General features: G+C 38.2%; 1 protein-coding gene across 1 annotated transcript in view; it reads left to right on the plus strand.

Annotated features, from left to right (window-relative positions):
- The window catches only part of LOC131149366 (vacuolar protein sorting-associated protein 41 homolog), a 56,166-nt gene that overhangs the window by 35,498 nt on the left and 1,406 nt on the right, over positions 1-19,262 (plus strand). Inside the window, exons 14-17 of the mRNA XM_058099754.1 lie at positions 10,545-10,622; positions 10,700-10,819; positions 10,973-11,053; positions 11,163-11,248. Coding sequence (XP_057955737.1) covers positions 10,545-10,622; positions 10,700-10,819; positions 10,973-11,053; positions 11,163-11,248 — 365 coding nt within the window. The remainder of the gene's footprint in view (positions 1-10,544; positions 10,623-10,699; positions 10,820-10,972; positions 11,054-11,162; positions 11,249-19,262) is intronic.

Consider the following 19,262-nt stretch of genomic DNA (forward strand, 5'->3'; position numbering starts at 1 on the left):
AAGCACCCAAAAAGAGAACTCCACAAATTCCAGTCTAAAGAACAATTGAACAAACAAGTGAGACACATCTGCTGAACTGTTTCCATGCATAAGACACATACCCGGCAACAGGGCTTGAAGGGCTTCCTACTCTGCATGCTCTATTAAAAGCCACCAACCAAACAAAAAGCCTTTACCTTAAGAAGATCTTTGGCCTCCCAAACACACTGATATAGAAAAAAGATCACATCAATCTTGTTAAGATGAGAAAATAAAAATATTACAAGAATATTCCCCCAAACAGTCCAATCACTTAACTGTACAATCATTCTTAGTAGAAAACTGGGTAAAATGAGTAAAGAATACAGCTCCTCCACGGTTCCACCTCTCTATCATTCAAATCCCATCTAAAATGGAAGTCCCAAGTATCAGCAGTTAGAAAAGAGCACTGTGGCGGGAAAAAAGGTGATATAACCTAGTAAAGGAAGAAGATAATGCTGCTCCCCCCCCCCCCCTCTCTCCATCTGCAAAAAGAAAATATGAAAAAAAAAAAAAAACCAAACACCTGTCCAAAACTTTCCCCAACTGGATTTTCGTCAAAGAAAACAAGGATTCATCTAAGAAATACACCTGCAAGGACTTTCAGAAGAGCTTATAACACCCCAATTTAGCATCCCAGCCATTATTTTGCGAGACAAGTTTACTCTTTTATTACTTTATGCCAAAGTGAATTCACTTCCAAGGGAAACCTCCATGACCATTTCGCTAGTGGGGAATTGTTTTTAGACACCACATTACCAAGATCCAATCCACCTTCTTCCTTAGACCTACACACCACCTCCCACCTAACCAAAAGATCTGGCCTCTCCTCTACACCTGACCAAAGTAATTCCTCATTATCCTCCTTGCTCTCTATCTTTATTAGTTACCCTACCCAGGATCCTAAAAAGAGATAAATAATATGGGGGAATATGCAACATTGGTTTCCTGCGATGCTCTCCCCTCTTTCCTATCTTGCTACCACTCCTTGTCCATAAATTATGAAAGAAGGAGATTGCTATCAACCCATTCGATCTGAGACTTGATAAAGTGGGTAAGGGAGATTTTCTGCTTTTTCTCGAGCATAATCCAAAATGAAATCGATGGGTGAGGCTTTCCGTGGAAGCAGCAAAATGGTTTTCTGATGGTCTGACTTCAGATCTTTGCGGGCTGGGAAAGGGTTTCGAAGCACTAGATTTGTTAGTGTGATGGATTGGCAGTTCGACCAACAAAAGTTAGGAAGTTCTTGGCGATTGGATTGGGATAGAAGGGAAGACAGTTTTCAGTGTTCGTTCCTGGAGGACCAAAAGGGGTTGGATGGGGAAAATTCATGCAAGAATTCCGTGCGACAGTTAAGGTTTTCCCAATTGAAAAGATTGGTGTTGGCAGAGATTCACAGAGGGGCAGTCATTCTTGCAGCCAGGTAGTATCAGCTGAGTAGAACCGGATCTGTGACAAATGTCATTGCATGATGCAGCAGATAGAGCAACAGGTGAAGCAGGAAGAGCACAAGACACAGGTGCAGCAGCAGATGCTGGAAGAGCACAAGACACAGGTGCAGCAGCAGTTTGATCTTCTGTTGTTGGCAGGACTTGTCCATATGGAGATTGGAGACTACTGATCCAATGGCAGAGGCGGCTGACTTTCATTGGGGTGTGGGGATGTGATGAAGGTGGGTATTCAGTATTTTGAGGACTTTGGCTGATTGAGTAGACGAGATGTAAGTCCAAATGGAGATTATTAGAAGCCAGCAGCCTTTTCAACCTCGTAACAGTTTTAAGTCTTAAAGGGTTCCCTGGCCAGGCCCAGAAGTCTATTTAAAAGTTAAAACCAAAAGTTAATGAACCAACTGCAGAATCTAGAGATGAACTGTATAAGCTCAGTACGGTCAACTCTCGTATAGACGCTGCCCTTCCCCTTCCGCAGAACAGGTTTAACACTTTATTGCGGGGAAGTGAGTCCATGCCTTCCATTGCGCAATGCAAGGGGATTGGTAGGGTGAAGCCACAGGGCAGCCTCCAGGCTCCACCCAGGGTTACTGGCAACTTGATTAGCATTAAGAACTCAACTGGTGATCCTGTTCTTTCAGAGAGGGTAGTTGCCAGGATGAGGGGTTGTCAAGAAGCTTCTTGCTTTAGCTGAGGGATGGGCTTGCGCTAATGCTCACAAAAGGTGGTTCAATAACATACAGAGATTGGCTATTGAGGAGGGGGACAACTCTTATGGTAAGAGAAGGGGTTTCAAGAAGGTTTATGTTCACCCATTGGATGAGCAAGATAATTTTTTGGGAATTCTCGGAAAAAAGGTAATCAACAATGCTGGAAGTACTTTATGTGTTGTGAATTCTCAAAATCTTCAAAAAGGGAGAAATAAGTGGAGTAAAAAGGGAAAGAAAAAATGGGGTGATGCGTCAGGAAATGATAGTGATGTTAGTGAATTTGCAAATGAGGGCTGCTTGCTTGAATGAATTTCAAGATCAATGTGGTTATGATTCTGAATCATCTGATTTACTTGGGGTTTTATCGTACGTGACACCATCTCCATTGGAAGGCTTAGTGGGCACTTTTATAATTGAGGAGGATGGTTTAGGTAAGGAGCAATGATGTAAGGAATGGATATTGCCCACTCCAGTTGTTGAGGTCAATTGGAAGGACTTAGAAGCTCAACAATTGATGGATTGGAAGGGGTTGTGGTTTTCTGGGCTTGGAGGTGTGAAGTTTGCTTGGATGGAGAGAGGAAGAAATTGAAAAAGAGGCAGCGTGAATTAGAAAACTTGTAGTGTTCGGTGAATTATAATAGCAAGCACTTAGAGAGGGGGTTTCTTATGTGACTTGTTAGTTAGATTGTTTTGATCTTAATTTTAATTTTTTAATTTTTTAATTTTTTAATTTTTTAATTTTTTAATTTTTTAATTTTTTAATTTTTTAATTTTTTAATTTTTTAATTTTTTTAGAGGATTGCTAGGCCTGTTTTAAATTGTAATCTGCTTTCCTCTATTTATATATCTTCTTTTTCTATCAAAAAAATAATGGAAAGGGAGGTCTGAATAAGAGTAATTCTACCACCTGAAAAGAACAATGCTCCTTTCCAACTGTCCAACTGCTTTGCAGCCTTAGACGCCATTAGATCCCAAAAGGCCAATGAATGAGGCTTTCCACCTAAAGGAACTCCTAAATAGACCAATGGCCACTCTAACACTATACCTAGCTAGGGAGGTTATCACAAAATCCGTCGAGACTAACATCAACGGGCTGAAAGCCACTTTTCCCCATGTTAATTCCAAGATCAGAGTGGCTCTTAAAAATTAGCAGAATAGTGAGAATATTGACAAAAGAGTTTGCATGGTCATCTAAGAAAATAGTGGTAGCATCTGCAAATTGCAAATGAGACACTGCAACCTTCTCCTTACCCACCTCAATACCTTCCACAAGCTCCCTATCTACAGCCGCATCTCTCTTTCTATTCAACACATTCACCACAGGGGCAGAAAGAAATGGGGCTAACGAATTCCCTTGCCTAATTCCCTTAGAAGAAGAGAACCAATCTTTAGGCTGCCCATCGTTAATCTCTTCTAGGCACCCCCTAAAGCAACTTCTCCACCTAACTCCAAAACCTTTCCTCCTAGGAACCCTATTGAAGAATTCCCAACTAACCCTATAACACTAACACTATAACACTATGCCTAGCTAGGGAGGTTATCTCCAAATTCCTTAGGACTAACATCAACTGGCCGAAAGCCACTTTTCCCCATATTAATTCCAAGACCAGAGGAGCTCTTAAAAATTGGCAGAATAGTGAGGATATTGACAAAAGAGTTTGTATGGTCATCTAAGAAAATAATGGTAGCATCTGCAACTTGAAAATAAGACATGCCAACCTCCTCCTTACCCATGTCAATAACTCCCTCAACCTCCCTACCTACAGGTGTATCTCTCGTTATATATTCAACACATTCACCAAACGGGCAGAAAGAAATGGGGCTAACGGGTTCCCTTGCCTGACTTCCTTAGAAGAAGAGAACCAATTGTTAGGCTGCCCATTGGTAATCTCTAACAGGCACTCCCTAAAGCAACTTCTCCACCTAACTCCAAAACCTCTCTTCCCAGGAACCCTATCGAAAAAATCCCAACTAACCCTATAATAAGCCTTCTCAAGTCTACTTCAGACACAATGCCACCCTTCTTCCTATAACAGAAATCCTCCACTACCTCATTAGCAATCAAGAAGCATCCACAATCTGCCTCCCTCCACAATTTCTGTATTTAAAAAAAAATATCACTGAGGACAGAACTCAACCTATAGGCAAGCACCATTGCTATGATTTTATACACACTGGATACTAAGCTAATAGGCAACAAAAAAAAAAATCTGAAACCTTAATATACATAAACTTCTTCAGCACTAGGGAGATGAACATAGAATTCACTCTTCCCCAATTTACTGTTACCATAAAACTCATTGAAACCTTCATTAAATCCGACCTCACCACACCTTAATACTCCTGAAAAAAAACTATGTTTAATCCATCAGGCCCTGGAGTCTTACCCTTCTTAAGACTAAATACTATTGCCCTAACCTCTTCCTCCTTAAAAGGCTTCTCCAACCAACACAACTGACATCCAAGATATGAATCTACTCCAACCCCTCAATCAAGGTCCTTCTAAATCTTCCTTAGTGAGCAAAGTTCCAAAAAAATCAGCAGCCTCTTCTACTATCATCCTCTCAATAGTTATTATTAACCTATTCCTCAACCCTGTCTTTCTAATATAATTTTTCTTCATTTGCCCATTTTCCATCTTATGGTGAAATTTAGAGCTGTAGTCCCCCTCCCTAACCCATTAAATTTTGGTTATTTTGCCTCCAGCTCCTAAGATCCTTTAAAAGAACGCTCTTAACTGATTCTTCGAACCAACTATCCTCACTCTCCTCTTTAGAAGCCCCCTCCTTGACGTCCCTTCTCTATAGCACATTCAACTCACTCAAAATGCTCTGTTTTAAAACTCTTACGTCTCCAAACAGATCTAAATTTTACTTTTCTAGCTTAACCCTTTTAGCTTCATAAATCTAAAACCTTCCCATCCAATGATATCACAACTATCCAAGACTCAACCAAATTACGAAAGCCATGATGATCCATCCACATATTCCCAAAAAGAAATGGAATTGCGCCCTATTTAACCTTTCTAGACTCCAATGAAACAAGAAAATGATCAGATGCGGGCCTAGCTAGAGTCCCTTGAGTGAGATCTAGAAATTCATCCTCCCACTCTTTAGTAAATAGAAAATGGTTTAACCTGCTAGCTACTGCTTTCTGTCCCCTTATTGACCAAGCAAATGGAGCATTCTGCAATTGAATAGCTCTCAAACCACAATCTCTAATGCAGCTGTTGAAAGACTGCATAGTGTGATGAACCGAATTATTGTATTTTCTTGCATCCATTGGTTGAATTTTGTGGAATAAGTTGTATGCTCATTTTAGAGAATGTTGGGCATGTCCCGTGTTTGGACTCTTTGGAGGCTTTTATGACTTCCTTTTGAGATTTTGAGGAAGAAAGGATGATGTGAAGTTGTGGAGTTGTGGTGTCTATGCTATAATTTAGGGTATTTGGTTGGAGAGGAATGGACAAATTTTCAAGGGCCAAGATCTTTCTTTGCAGTTTTGTTGGGAAATAATAGAATTAATTGCATCTTTATTGGATTACTTGGCAAGTTGACTCATGGGAATAAAGCTCATGGACTTGATGGCTTTGTTCCTTGATTTATCATCTTTGTTTCTTAGTTTTGTTTCTCTTTCCCCACCTGCCTTCCCTCTCTTATTTCATTTCTTATTCTTTCAAGATGATGTGTTGTGCTTGTGTCTTGTTAAGGCTTGATATACATTGTTGGCCTGCAACCTAACAACTTAAGATTTTAGGTAGAACGGTCTCTTAACATATATCTTTTCCACTCTTACCCCCATTTTGGGAGCCTGAAGTTCAAATCTTGGATTTGGATAAAACCATGGTTATTAAAATTGCATTCTGGATCATAGAATCGTACTATTCTACGATCTAGGATCACCCCAATGATCCAAGTCGCAACAAAAATCGAAATCAAGTAAAATCATTTTGGAATCGTAAAAGAGTTTGTAGAATTGTAGAATCAGAATCATTAGTAGAATTGTATTGATCCTACTTTGTTATCTGGACTGGATTTTTTTTTGGGCTCTATAATAAGGCTCAATACATGTTTTTATCAGCCTAAAAGCCCCAAAAGGTTTACATTTGGCCCAAATTCTTCAAAATCTAGGGCAAAAGAGCTCCTAGCACCTGACTTTAGTTTGACACTCAGCGTTCTTCTATTCACACAACCAGAGAACCCTTTGGTGTTTGATCAGCATCATCTGGTGACTAGTGATTGTTGATTGGTGTTCTAGTACCAGCAGCTAGCTCTTTGGTGTTCGACAATAACACCTACGTACTTGATGGGAACAGTGTATTCCCAAGAGGGGGGTGAATTGGGTATTTTAAAAATTCCTAGGTTAAGTGTGTCCAATTTTAAGCCACAATCAGTATTACATAAACCTAGGATTTTTCATGCAATCTCAAATCCCCCAAAATACTCAAGTATGCGAATATTTGAAACAAGTATAACATTCACAACAAATTAAGTATAAGCATACAAGTGCGGAATATGTAAAAAGTGTAGGGAAAGAGAATAACATAGGTATTTTTATCGAGGTTCGGTCAATCCTGCCTACGTCCCCGCGTCAAGTTATCCCACTCGAGGATTCACTATATGCTCACTTAATCGGGTGGAGCAATGCCTTTTACAAACTCTCCTTATAGGGCGGAGTCTCCCTAGCTCACTTAACCGGGCGGAGTCAAACCGGTTCTCCTTATAGGGTGGAGTCTCCCTAGCTCACTTACCGAGCGAAGCCAAACCTTTACACCTTACAGAATGGTGCCCTCCTAGCTCAATTAATCGGACTGAGCCAAACCGGTTCACAGATATGAAAATATTGTGTACAAAATAAAGTGCTTCTACAATAAGCAAATGTGTACAATATTAAAATTAATGCACTCTTGTATGATGGGAGTTTATGCTCAATAGAGTATTTGAAGTTTATCTCTCACGGATATATTTATGAAAATAATGTGAGAGATGATAACGAAAATGATCTTTGATTCCAATATCTAATATTTACTTAGTGTATTTCAAAGATCTAAGAACTCAAGTAATATCTCTAAAAATATTTTTAAACAGTAAAGTATAGGAGATGTGGAGATTAGCTTCACAAATATATTTTTGCAATCACAAAATAAGCTTTTGAATCTTGCAATGGATATGCACAAAGATTCATAAGCTATAAGGAGTTTTCCCAAAAATATTTATCAACAAAAATAATATGGGTAGAACTCAAAGTTTACTCTCAAAAAATGATTTCAAAATCTAATGAATAAGTGGGAGTGTAAGCTTTTAGATAAAATGTTTAATTCCCACAAGTATGAGAATTCAAACAATCTTCAAGTTGCAATGAATTTGCAAATGCAGAAGATGAATTTATGCTCTATTTCTAAAATGATTAAACAAATGAGTATAAGAAAGAGAATGAAAAATATGCTTGTATGTGAGAGATGAGAGTAGGAAAATATTTGCATGAAATATTTGAGAGAATTTCAATGCTAATCTCGTTGCTAATTATGCTTATGAGTGGGCTATTTATAGATTTCTAAAGAATTTTGACTGTTAAGGACATGTTGGGCATTTTAGAATTGTTTAATTAAAAAATTAATGATGTTTAGCGCTGAAAAGTTTGCCCAACTTGAGAGATCCGGTTGACTTGGGGCTGCTCCGGTCGGCTGGCCTTAAGCCATTTTTCAAATTTCAGAGGGGTTCGGTTGACTAGGCAACGTGCTGGTCGACTGGCCCTAGGTGATTTCCTAAAAGACCGAGAAACAGCCTGCTGGCCGGATGATCCGGTCGGCCAGTCTTTGAAGGTCGGTCGGCTGGGGCTTCAATGTGCTATAATGGCTGGGGCTATATAACCTGGCCAATAACTAAGGTTGGCCGGCTGGACTTTCTTTTGTTCAGTTAGACTGGTCGGCTGGGCTACACAAACTAGCCGGGTAGTAAAGGCCGGTTGGCTGGGCTTCTCAAGTATAAAAGATGGTTGGTCGGCTGGGCTGTGTTAACATAATATTTTTACCCTTGTGTCTTGATTGGTCGGCTGGGGCGTTTATAACATTAAAGGGCCCGTCGACCGGGGTCATTTAAAAATGCAAATTTAGCCTTGTTTTGACCTTAAAAGTTTTCAACCCTATGTGTGTGAGTATGACATTTTAGGTGAAGGGTTTTCCATGAAGATTGAGGTTCCCTAAGATTAGTCTATGGTCCTGTGTTGAGCATTCAATCCCATCGTGCAAGACATTCAATTATTACAGAGCAAACTTTAATGCAATTACAATAAAAAGAAAATGTCTTCAATTCTTGCTCTTCACTTTGCCATGCCACATGCCAGGTGAAGTAATCTTTCAGTTCCTTATGGCTTCCATTGTACCTCGACTCTATGTGCCTTCTGAAATAACTATCTGTTCAAGCACTAGATGCACAAGTGAGATACTTTGGATTTGTCATAATCAAAATGGGGTAGGACTCATAAAGTCAACAATCCTCTTCAACCAAAGTTCTTTTGATCACCAGTAGGCAGAGCTGCAGAGGTATGCTTCAAAAGAGATCTGCTTCTTGAAAAGCTTCAAGAAAGAATCAGTAGTGAGCTCTGTTTTTCTCCTTTCCTTGCTCCTCTTCTTTTTCTCCTTTTTATGGTCTGAACTTGTTATTGCTCTTCTTCTTTTTCTTCTTCAGAACAAATTTTTCATACATTGATGAGTTATGATCTACAACAACAAAACCAAGCCTTAGTCCCACTAAGTGGGGTCGGCTATATGAATCCTTTTCCGCCAATTTATGCGATCATGGACCATTTCTTTTGATAGATTCAAAGATATTAAATCCTTACTCACTATCTCCTCCCAAGTTATTTTAGGTCTACCCCTACCCCTTCTACTGCCCCCTACAGTAATTAAGTCACTCTTCCTCACAGGTGTACTATAAGGCCTACGTTGCAAGTGTCCATACCATCTGAGTCGTCCCTCCCTTATCTTATCTTCTATAGGAGTTACACCTAACTTACCACGAATATGTTCATTCCTTAATTTATCTTTCAATGTTATACCCACTCATCCATCTAAGCATCCTCATCTTGACAACTTTTACTTTTTGGATATTATGTTTCTTTGTCGCCCAACATTCTGATCCATATAGCATAGCTGGTCTTATAGTTGTCCTATAAAACTTCCCTTTCAATTTTAAGGGTATTCTACGATCACATAGAACACTTGAAGCACTTCTCCATTTTACCCAACCTGCTTTAACTCTATGCATTACATCATCTTCAATTTCTCCTTCAGCTTGCATAATAGATCCAAGGTATCGAAATCTACAAGTGCTATTTATTTCTTCATCATCGAGTTTAACTTTGTCTCCAATATTCCTCCTATCATTACTAAATTAGCAATTTGTATTGCAACTATAGTTGGTGCAGTGGCAGTCTAGCTGCTATAGCAGAGAAGCAGCTCTACCACTTGAGCTACATTCCAAAAATGTGTTTTTAATTTCTTATACATAGTTACTGACCAAGTTTGTAGTCTTAAGACTAAAGTTCCACATATATTATTTTTTAATATTTATTTTACATTGAAAGTAGAGTCTTACGATTCTTGATCTGATTCTACGATCTGATTATGCAGACCCCTCCAACAATCCCACGGGATCCCAATTCTGACAACCTTGGATAAAACACAATATAAAATTTTACCGAGTTTCTTCCAATCTACACTTCCAAGTCCAAGGCCTGAAATCTATGCTACCAAGCATCAAGGATTTTTCTTTTTTCAATAATGAAAAGAATATGTTTTGTGCGCACACTTATCTTTGCTGCCATACTTCAGGAAATGTTTAGTGGAAGATTATGTTCTTGAGAAAGAGAACTTTGACAGTGCACAATAACAAAAGAGTAATTAACTCTGGAAGTCCTGCTGTACCCAGAAAAAAAGTAAAAAGCTTTAGATATCCGGATAAGTTTTTGCATTGTGCCACCGCACACATGTAGTTGTTGAGAGTCAAAAGAGTAAAAGGAGGGCATTGCATCAAACAAAAAATTTTGCAATCTCACAATTTTAGAGTTAACTGCAGAAGCGTAAATAACTCTAGAAGCCTTCTTGTGTTACTGTTATATACAACACGTACACATTGTAGAGGTTGTTGCAAGATGTTAAGACAAAAAGGGACGAAGTTCAACAGACAAAATGTATTGTAATGGATTTTCACATAAGGCAGGGCAAATAAGGGAACCTAGCATCAAATGAAAAATATTGTAACTCACACTTTTGTCTTAGGTAAGATTTAAGTATATATTTGGATGCATGCATCTATTTGTATGCTTTGTGCATTATCTGACGCTTCAATTTTCATGAATGTTGTTCTAGGTAGAGCTTTATGCAGATTATGATCCAAAGATGCTACTTCCTTTTCTTCGCAGTAGTCAGCATTATACACTTGAGAAGGTTTGCACACTTGACTGGTAATTAGTTATTATCTATGACTTATTTCATGTAATAATTTATTGAAATTGATTTCTCAGGCGTATGAGATTTGTGTCAAAAGAGATCTTTTGAGAGAGCAAGTCTTCATCCTTGGAAGAATGGGAAATTCAAAACAAGCCTTGGCTGTTATAATAAATAAATTAGGGGATATAGAAGAGGTTCCTATATTTTTATTTTGTTTTTTGGTTATTTTGTCCTGGAATGATATTCCACTTGACAGAGACTGTTCGTTGTTCCTTTGGAACTACTCTCTCTGTTTTTATTTATTTTGCCAATCTGCACTAATGTACATGTGTTGTGATTGTGTACAGGCAATAGAATTCGTGACTATGCAGCATGATGATGAACTTTGGGAAGAATTAATTAAGCAATGTCTTCACAAACCTGAAATGGTATATTATAGACTTAGTCCTTATAAGAAGTACAAATAATTTTATTTGTTTGCTAGGACCTGTACATTTTTTTAGCTAAATTTTCATGCATGTTTCAATGGTGTGGCAGGTTGGTGTTTTGTTGGAGCATACTGTTGGCAATCTTGATCCTCTGTATATCGTAAATATGGTGCCCAATGGATTGGAGATACCTCGGTTAGTATCGCCAATGATTTTTGCATTGCTTCTAGCAGTTGTTTTTTTTATGTTCCTACATATATTCTGATGGAGTTAGTATTGCCAATAATTTTTGCATTGCTTGTAGCAGTTCTTTTATGTTCCTACATCTATTTTGGTGGAATTTTAGATTTTTGAGTTAAGTGTTTTTCTTGTGTTAATCCTTTATATTAGTAGAGATGGAGATCCAATGCCGTGCTTAGCTTCTTTTTATTTATTATATCATGCACATTGGGTGTGGACTTTCTGAGCTTTGACTTGCTTATAACCCTGTGATCTTGGTTAGATTTTCTCCGATGTCTCAACATTGTCATCCGAAATTTTCAAAAGCTATTAGAGTTCTAATTTGTTGCCGCATTATGCACTTTATATCTCTGTGATCTTCTTTGCATGTCCAAATTTTCCAACGGGTAATAGAATTTCAAGTTTCTTGCTGCATAATGCAGTGGACACTCTTTTGCAAATTGGCCTTCATTACTTAGTGGCATGGACTTTCATAGTTGTTTTTACTTGGTTATCGAATTGTAATGTTTAAAAAGCCTAATTGATTATTATGGCTTGTGGTTAGCATTAGGTGGAAAGTATTCCAATCAACTAGGGCTGATATGGTGAGACTTGAGAGGGTTCTTGAATGAATTGCAAAGTGCAAATATCTACATTTTCTGGTTAGTTAACTGTCGCAATACCTTCTACATCCTTGATTTTTCATTTAAACTCCTCAAATGAGCAAGCAATTTTTTTCCTTGAAGGGAAAATTATGATTGGCAAAATTAGTATCTGTTTGAGGCTATGTTTGGGATTCATTGGTATTGGGATTTGGAGTGGACATTTCTGCCGAGGATTATAAAAATGGGTGTTTTGGTCAGTATTTGCGATCGCAGCGTAAACACAGACCATCTCCAAATTTGTGTTTTTGAGCCCATTTTTGGGATTCATAGGTGTTGGGATTTGGAGTGGACATTCATGTCGAGGATTATAAAAATAGGTGTTTTGGTCAATATTTATGATAACAGCCTAAACACAGACCGTCTCCAAATGTGTGTGGAACGCTTCTAGTGAGGAGCAGTATGAAGCTAGTAAGGTTTTTGGGTATCAAGGTTTCATTTATGGCCATTAGGGTTGGAAATGGGGGTTGAACAGTTGATATGCTTTTAGTATCCTTGCTCAAAAATATCATAACATGTTTTGATTTGAAATCACACTCCAAAGGGGTTAGATCAAATCCATGGGCCGCAAGGATTTTTTGAATTAGCGACCCATGGGAATGGAAGCAAACAAAAGAAGACCGAGTTATTCTTTTTATAATTGAAGTAACTAGCATGCTCACAAGTTTTTACCATGAAAGCAATGATGAATGCATCCCATTTATTATAATTCAAGATGACTAGCTTGCTCATTTTATGCTTCACATGGGAGCATGCTTCTTATTTTGAACGAACAACATGCTTCTTATTTCTTATTGTAGACAGAAGGAAAAATCGCAAATGTTTTCCTTTTATTCAAAATAACTAGAATGTTCAAACTTCAAAGAAACAATGTATGTAATGCCAATGAGCTGTGAGCCGATTTGGTTATGGAAGGAGAATGTGATTGGGACCAACTCTCAGAGAGAACTCTTGTTAATGAAGACAAGGAGAGCAGAATTTAATTTCCTCACATGATACTCAGCATTTAGGAGAAGAGACTTTTTCATTGTCGTCTGGCACTAGGTAAGAAGATGTAGATACTATAAAGCACAACTCAGACCAAAGCTTGTTTGAAAAGGGGTTTTGTCCCTTGTTCTTGAGCCTACCCGTGTAAAGGTGGATGTAGCTGATATTCCTTCTGATGCTGGGAGGGGTACTAATGAAGAGACAACTATGTAACAACTATTTCTTTGGGCCACCCAAATTCATCCAGATCTAGAAGAGGTATTCTTCCCCTTCATGTCCAGTCCTTTCTTTCCTTTGACGCTTTATGCCACAAGGAAGGTCCTACTAGGGGTAGTGCTTTTGTTCTTGGTTCAGGGGGTGGTGAGAGAGACTATAGAGACCCAAATGAACTCCTAAATGACGTGGGTTTGAAACTTGTGAGTTTTGTTGAAGTTGAGGTGAGTTGGGTCTTATAACATATGAGAGGAGAAAGAAGAAGGTTCTGAAAGAGTTGAAGAATCTGACTTCTTCCTTTAATTATGGGGGTGGAAAGGGTACAGGGAGAGGGGTAAACGAGTTAGACTATGAAGATTGTCAGTTGGAATATTAGGGGTTTTGGGGATGTTAGGAAAAGAAGTTTGGTGAGGGAGGTTTTGCTTAGGATTTATCCTAATATTGTTTTCATTTAGGAGATTAAGCTTGAATTAATTGATGGGGAGGTTTTTAGCAGGATTTGGGAAGGGCATAATAAGGATTGGGTCCTTGTACCCTTTCGGGGTTGGAGGGGGGCATTCTTGTGATGTGGGACGCCCGCATTATCTCCAAAGTGGAGAGCCAAGTGGGTTTCTTTTCTCCTTCTGTTTAGTTAGAGGTAAGAGATAGGGTTCAATGGTGGGTTTTTTCAGTTTATGGTCCCTCTAGGCCTGCTCTAAGGAGCTTCTTGTTGGATGAGCTTTACTCTGTTTCTGTATTTTTCTTCCCTAAGTGGATCGTGGGGGACGACTTCAATGTGGTGAGATTTCCTCGAGAAAAGAAGCAGGGAGGCAGGTTTACTTTATTAGTGCATAAATTTGATTTATTTATTAGGGAGAGTGACTTGAAGGATATTCCTTTTGAATAACTCTTAACTTTTCATGGTTAGTGGGGGAGCTAGAGATGTGGTTAGTAGATTTGATAGGTTCTTGTTCTCCAGCTTGTGGGAGGATAGTTCCTAATCTTTCTCAATTCACTCTTCCTGGAGCCACTTTTGACCACTTTCTTATTCTATTGGAATCTAGGAAGGTGTCTTGGGGTGCTACCCCCTTTAGGTTTGAAAATATATGGCTGGAACATGAAACTTTTCAGCCTTTGGTAAACGAGCCTTGGATTGAGGATGTGGATGGGGTTGGGAAGGTTTTAGATTCATGAAGAAATTAAAGAGGCTGAAAAAAAAAAAATTGAACGTGGAATAAGGAGTTGTTTGGAGACATTAAGCTTAGAAAGACTTGTATTTTAGGTGAGTTGATTGATATGTAGCAGGGAAGAATTTACTAATCTCACGGGGAAGGAGGATCTAAAGAGAATATCACTGAAGAATGAATTGGAAGAGGTGATTTTTAAGGAAATGAGGGGCTGGAGATTGAAGACAAAGTTTAAATGGGTTCGAGAAGGTGATCGTCTTACTATATTTTTTCATAGGATAGAATGTGGGAAAATGAGGAAAAATTTTGTTAGGGAGCTGGAGTTGGATAGGGAGGATATTATCTCAGAAAATAATAGGATAGGCTCGGAGATCACTGATTTTTACTATAACTTGTTTTTTGAGGAAGACGAATATAGACCAATGGTGGAAGGATTAGCGTGGGACCCTTTGCTTGATGATAGGATAGCTTGGCTAGGGAGACCTTTCGAGTAAGAGGAAGTGAGATCTATCGTGTTTGGAATGGAAAGGGATAAAGCTCCAAGGCCGAATGGTTTCAATTTGGCTTTTTTTCAAGAATTTTGGGTGGTGGTTAAGGATGACTTGATGAAGGTTTTTAATGAATTTTATTGGAATGGGATTTTATGTATAATATTAATTTGGTGCCTAAGAAAAACAGGTCTATCAAGATATTTGATTATAGACCTATTAATCTAGTATCCAATGTTTATAAAGTAATCACGAAAGTACTAGCTAGAAGGTCGAGTGTGGTACTTGATAAGACCATTACTAAGGCCCAAAGTGCTTTTGTGAGGGGGAGACAAATCGGGGATGTGATTTTGAGTGTGAATGAAGTCATTTAGGATATTAGAAGAAGGAAGAAGAAGGGGTTTATTTTTAAGTCGGACTTTGAGAAAGCCTATTGAAAATAGGATATAGTTCCCAAGAGGAGGGGTGATTTGGGTTGTTAAAAAAATGTTCTTTTTAAAAACTTTTGTATTACAATAATAAACACAACCCAAACACAATCACAAAATACGTTTAAAACAATCAATTCAAATCAACCACAATCAAAAACGAAATAACTAATCACTTGATTCTTGTAACAATAGCCCTGTAGTAATATGTAATGCTTGCTGGATTTGTATAAGCCCTGTGTCAAAATTCACAATCACACTTCTTCCCAAGGTTCAGCTTTTAAATAAATCTTCAGTTTAATAAGTTTAGGATGATCAACCAACATAGTCCCTTTTGGTTTCCGCAATCAATGCTGATCAAACCAAAACAAATTATCTTTCAGTCTATTTAACAACCAAACACTCAGAATTTAGAAATTATAAAGCATCCACGCATTTTAAAAAGTGTGCTTGAAAAGTAAAGAGTAGGGAAGAGAGAGAGGAACACAAGGTTTTACGAGGTTCAGCTTATACCCAGCCTACGTCATCGCCTTTGGCAAACCACCAAAGGATTCACTAGGTCAATTCCTTTGCCGGGCGGAACAACACCGTTTACAACACTTCTTCGATTAGGCTATAGCCCGCATCTCCAAACGATATACCCTCGTTCAGTCCAACGATTCAACACTCGAACTGTCAATCAATCTGCTAAAGAGATTTGAAACAAGATGTACAAGAATTGCTCCCAAAAGAGCTGATTAGTACAGTTCAAAACTATATACTTCAATGTAATTCACAATATGAAATTCAGATTGAAGCTTTAGAAGTATTTCACCGTATGATTCTTTCAATGGATGAAAGAATTAGTATTTGTAGTACAATATCAGTGAGTGAGAATCAGTAAAAACTCAGTAAGCTTCGTGCAAATTGAGAACAAGAGAGAGCCTTAAGAATTTGAAAGCAATTGAGAGAGATTTGAATGCTGAATTTAATTCTTGGTAATTAAATCAATTTAACTTGGGTGTATTTATAGATGTAAAAAAGTATCTAGCTTATTCCCCAAGTTTACTTGGCGTAGGGTCCAAGATTTAAATAAGTTTGAGCCTCAAGTAATTAATTTTTCAAAATATGTCCGTTATGTATTTTAAATTTTGCCGCGTGACAGTTGACTGTGAGGTCTCTGTCATCAGTTGCCTTTCAGTGTATTACACATATAAAATACACAGGCAGTAAGGTGGCAGTCGCCTATCACTGAGCAACTGAGTTTTTAAAGATGAGCAGAAGGGTGACAGTTGACTATCAAAACTCAGTCAGTCGTCTCAAATTTCACTGGCAGTCGCCTATCAAGTTCTAGACAGTTGACTGTCATGTTTCTGTTTGTTCATTTGAAACTCTTTAACATGGCAGTTGACTGTTCACGTGCAGCCAGTCGCCTATTAAGCAATTTTTTCTTGTTTTAAAGTATTTTTGTTCTCTCTTTTCTTTGCTTATTCAATCTTGTAATATCAATTTATTTTTCTTTGAAAAATATGTTCCAAGACTTAAAAAACAAGGTTTCTAGGTCTCTTTGCCTAATGAGCTTCAAAATGAAAATCCATACTTGAATTATATTTGAAGTACTTACAATGTATCTCCTATTGGCTCTCTTGACTTTTTATCCCTTTGTCGCTGATCCTTGATCCTTAATCTTCTTTGAGCTTTCATTATGGATCGTTAATTTGATATGAGTCTTCCATGTTCCTTGATCCTTGTGAGCTTTCAAGATCTATCATTTTAAGGTCTAAGCTTCATTTGGCCCTTGATCTTTGACATGAGCTTTCAAAATTATCATTTTATCATCTGAAATCCACTTTGCCTTCATTAACTGAAATATCACCACTTTGTAACAAATTAGATAGCCTTACTTTGTTATCATCAAAATCAAGAGTCGTAAGCTTAGCTAGGCCAACACCTATGATAGGGTGAGTTGGAACTTCTTGGATAAATTTTTTATAAAGAAGGGTTTTGGAGAGAGATGGTGAAGTTGGATGAAAGGTTGTATGTCTGATGTGTTATATTCAGTGTTAGCGAATGGTGAACCTAAATCTTGGTTTAGGGCTATGAGGGGGATTAGAAAAGGGGACCCTCTTTCCCCTTTTTTGTTCATTTTAGTGGTGGATGCCTTGAGTAGCATGGTTGATAGGACTGTGGTTAGAGGTTTAGTGAAAGGTTTGCGAGTGGGGAGGGAGGAGCTAATGGGTTCGCATCTTCTATTTGTTGACAATACTATTTTATTTTTGGGGGATCATAGGTCATATTTTTTGAATTTTTTTGGGGCTCCATCTATTTGAAAGGGTTTTTGGGCTCAAGTTCAATTTGGGGAAGAGCGATATTGCTGCTATTAATATGTTGGTGGAGCACATTAGGGAGTTGTCCTCAAGAGGTAGGGTGTATTATTTTGGATTTGCTATCACCTTATCTAGGAGTTTCTTTGAGGGGCAATCCTAAATCCGCTAGTTTTTGGGATCTGGTTGTTGAAAGAGTGTCTAAGCATTTATATGGTTGGAAGGGTGCTCTCTTTTCTTTCTATTTTCAAAATTCTTGCTGGAGTGGCTAGTAGGATTCAGAGAATGATGAGAGATTTCCTTTGATCAGCGGTGGGGGGTCTTAGGGATCATTTGGTGAGATGGGAGGTGGTTTGTTCTAAACGGAGGCTCGGGTCTTGGTAATTTGGTGTCTAAAAAACATGGATCTCTTGGTCGAGTGGCTTTGGCGGTTCCCTTTAGAAGTTTCTTCCCTATGGCATAAAGTCATAAAAAGCAAGTCTGAACTTGATGGGAGTGGGTGGGATTCGGGTCTTAGATTTTCTTTAGAAAGTCCATGGAAAGCCATCTCTTATATTTATTCCCTCTTTATTTCCCATACTAAATTTCTATTAGGTAGGGGTTGCAGTATTCGCTTTTGGAAAGACCTTTGGTTGGGGAATGTTGTTTTCTCCACCTCTTTCCTCTCCTATTTCGTTTGAGCTCAAGATAAGATGGATCCACTTCTTCCTTTTTTGGAGCCAGGTTGCCCTTTACCTTATTGGGATTTCCACTTCAGGAGACTCTTGAATTATGGGGAGATGGAGGAGTTATCCTCGTTGTTAGTCTTGTTGAACAATTGTTGGTCTCTTTGGGTTTTGGAAGCTGATACCCACTCTTGGTCTTTGGATCCCTCGGAGTTTTATTCCTGCAAATCTTTTTGTGAGTTGTTGATAGCTCCGGTTTCTCTCTTCCTCCCTATAAAACTATTTGGGAGGCCCAAGTCGCCCTTAAAATCAAAGTTTTTCTCTGGTTGGTTGTGATTGATAGGATCAATGCTAACAACGTTTTACAGATTAGGAGACTGTTAATGGCTCTCTCTCTCTGGATGTATGTGTGCTTTGTTTTAATTGCTCTGAATCTGCTCCACATCTTTCTTTGATTATGACTTCCTTGGAGGATTTGGAGCAAGCTATTTAATTATTTTGGGGAATGTTGGGCTTGTCCAGAGACAGTGGAGGAGTTTTTGGCAATCCATTTTTTGTTGTTTTTGGCAGGAAAAAGGAAGGTAAAGAGTTACGGAATTGTGCCATATTTGCTGTATTTTGTGTATTGCTTTGGGACAGGATTGTTTTCTTGGCATCACATTGATCTTGCCGTGCCTAGCATTTTGTTGGGTTGCCCTTAAAATTTCAGTGAGATTGGCAGGTTTTGTTATTTTGATGATGTTTTTGTACTTTTTTTTCTTGTGGCTTTTGCCTCCTTTGTTGTAGGACATTTTGTGCTCCATTTTGTAACTTCCCTCCTTCGATAAAATTTCTTCTTTTATAACGAAAAAAAAAAATTTTCAAAAAAACCCTTCTGTCCCTGACAGCTTGGAAAAAAGGAAAGAAGGGGTGGGGGACTGCACCTAATAGGAAATTCATGAAGGACTTGTTTGTTTGGTTCTCGAAATGTCTATTACTAGAAATAGAATGAGATAATTGAGTGTGAAATAAAAAAAATAATGTGTAGAGATATAATAATTTACAAGAAAGTCACTTATGCAAAAGCTTGCATTATTCC

Source organism: Malania oleifera, chromosome 2 (genome assembly GCF_029873635.1).
Source record: "Malania oleifera isolate guangnan ecotype guangnan chromosome 2, ASM2987363v1, whole genome shotgun sequence".
NCBI classification, from domain to species: domain Eukaryota; kingdom Viridiplantae; phylum Streptophyta; class Magnoliopsida; order Santalales; family Ximeniaceae; genus Malania; species Malania oleifera.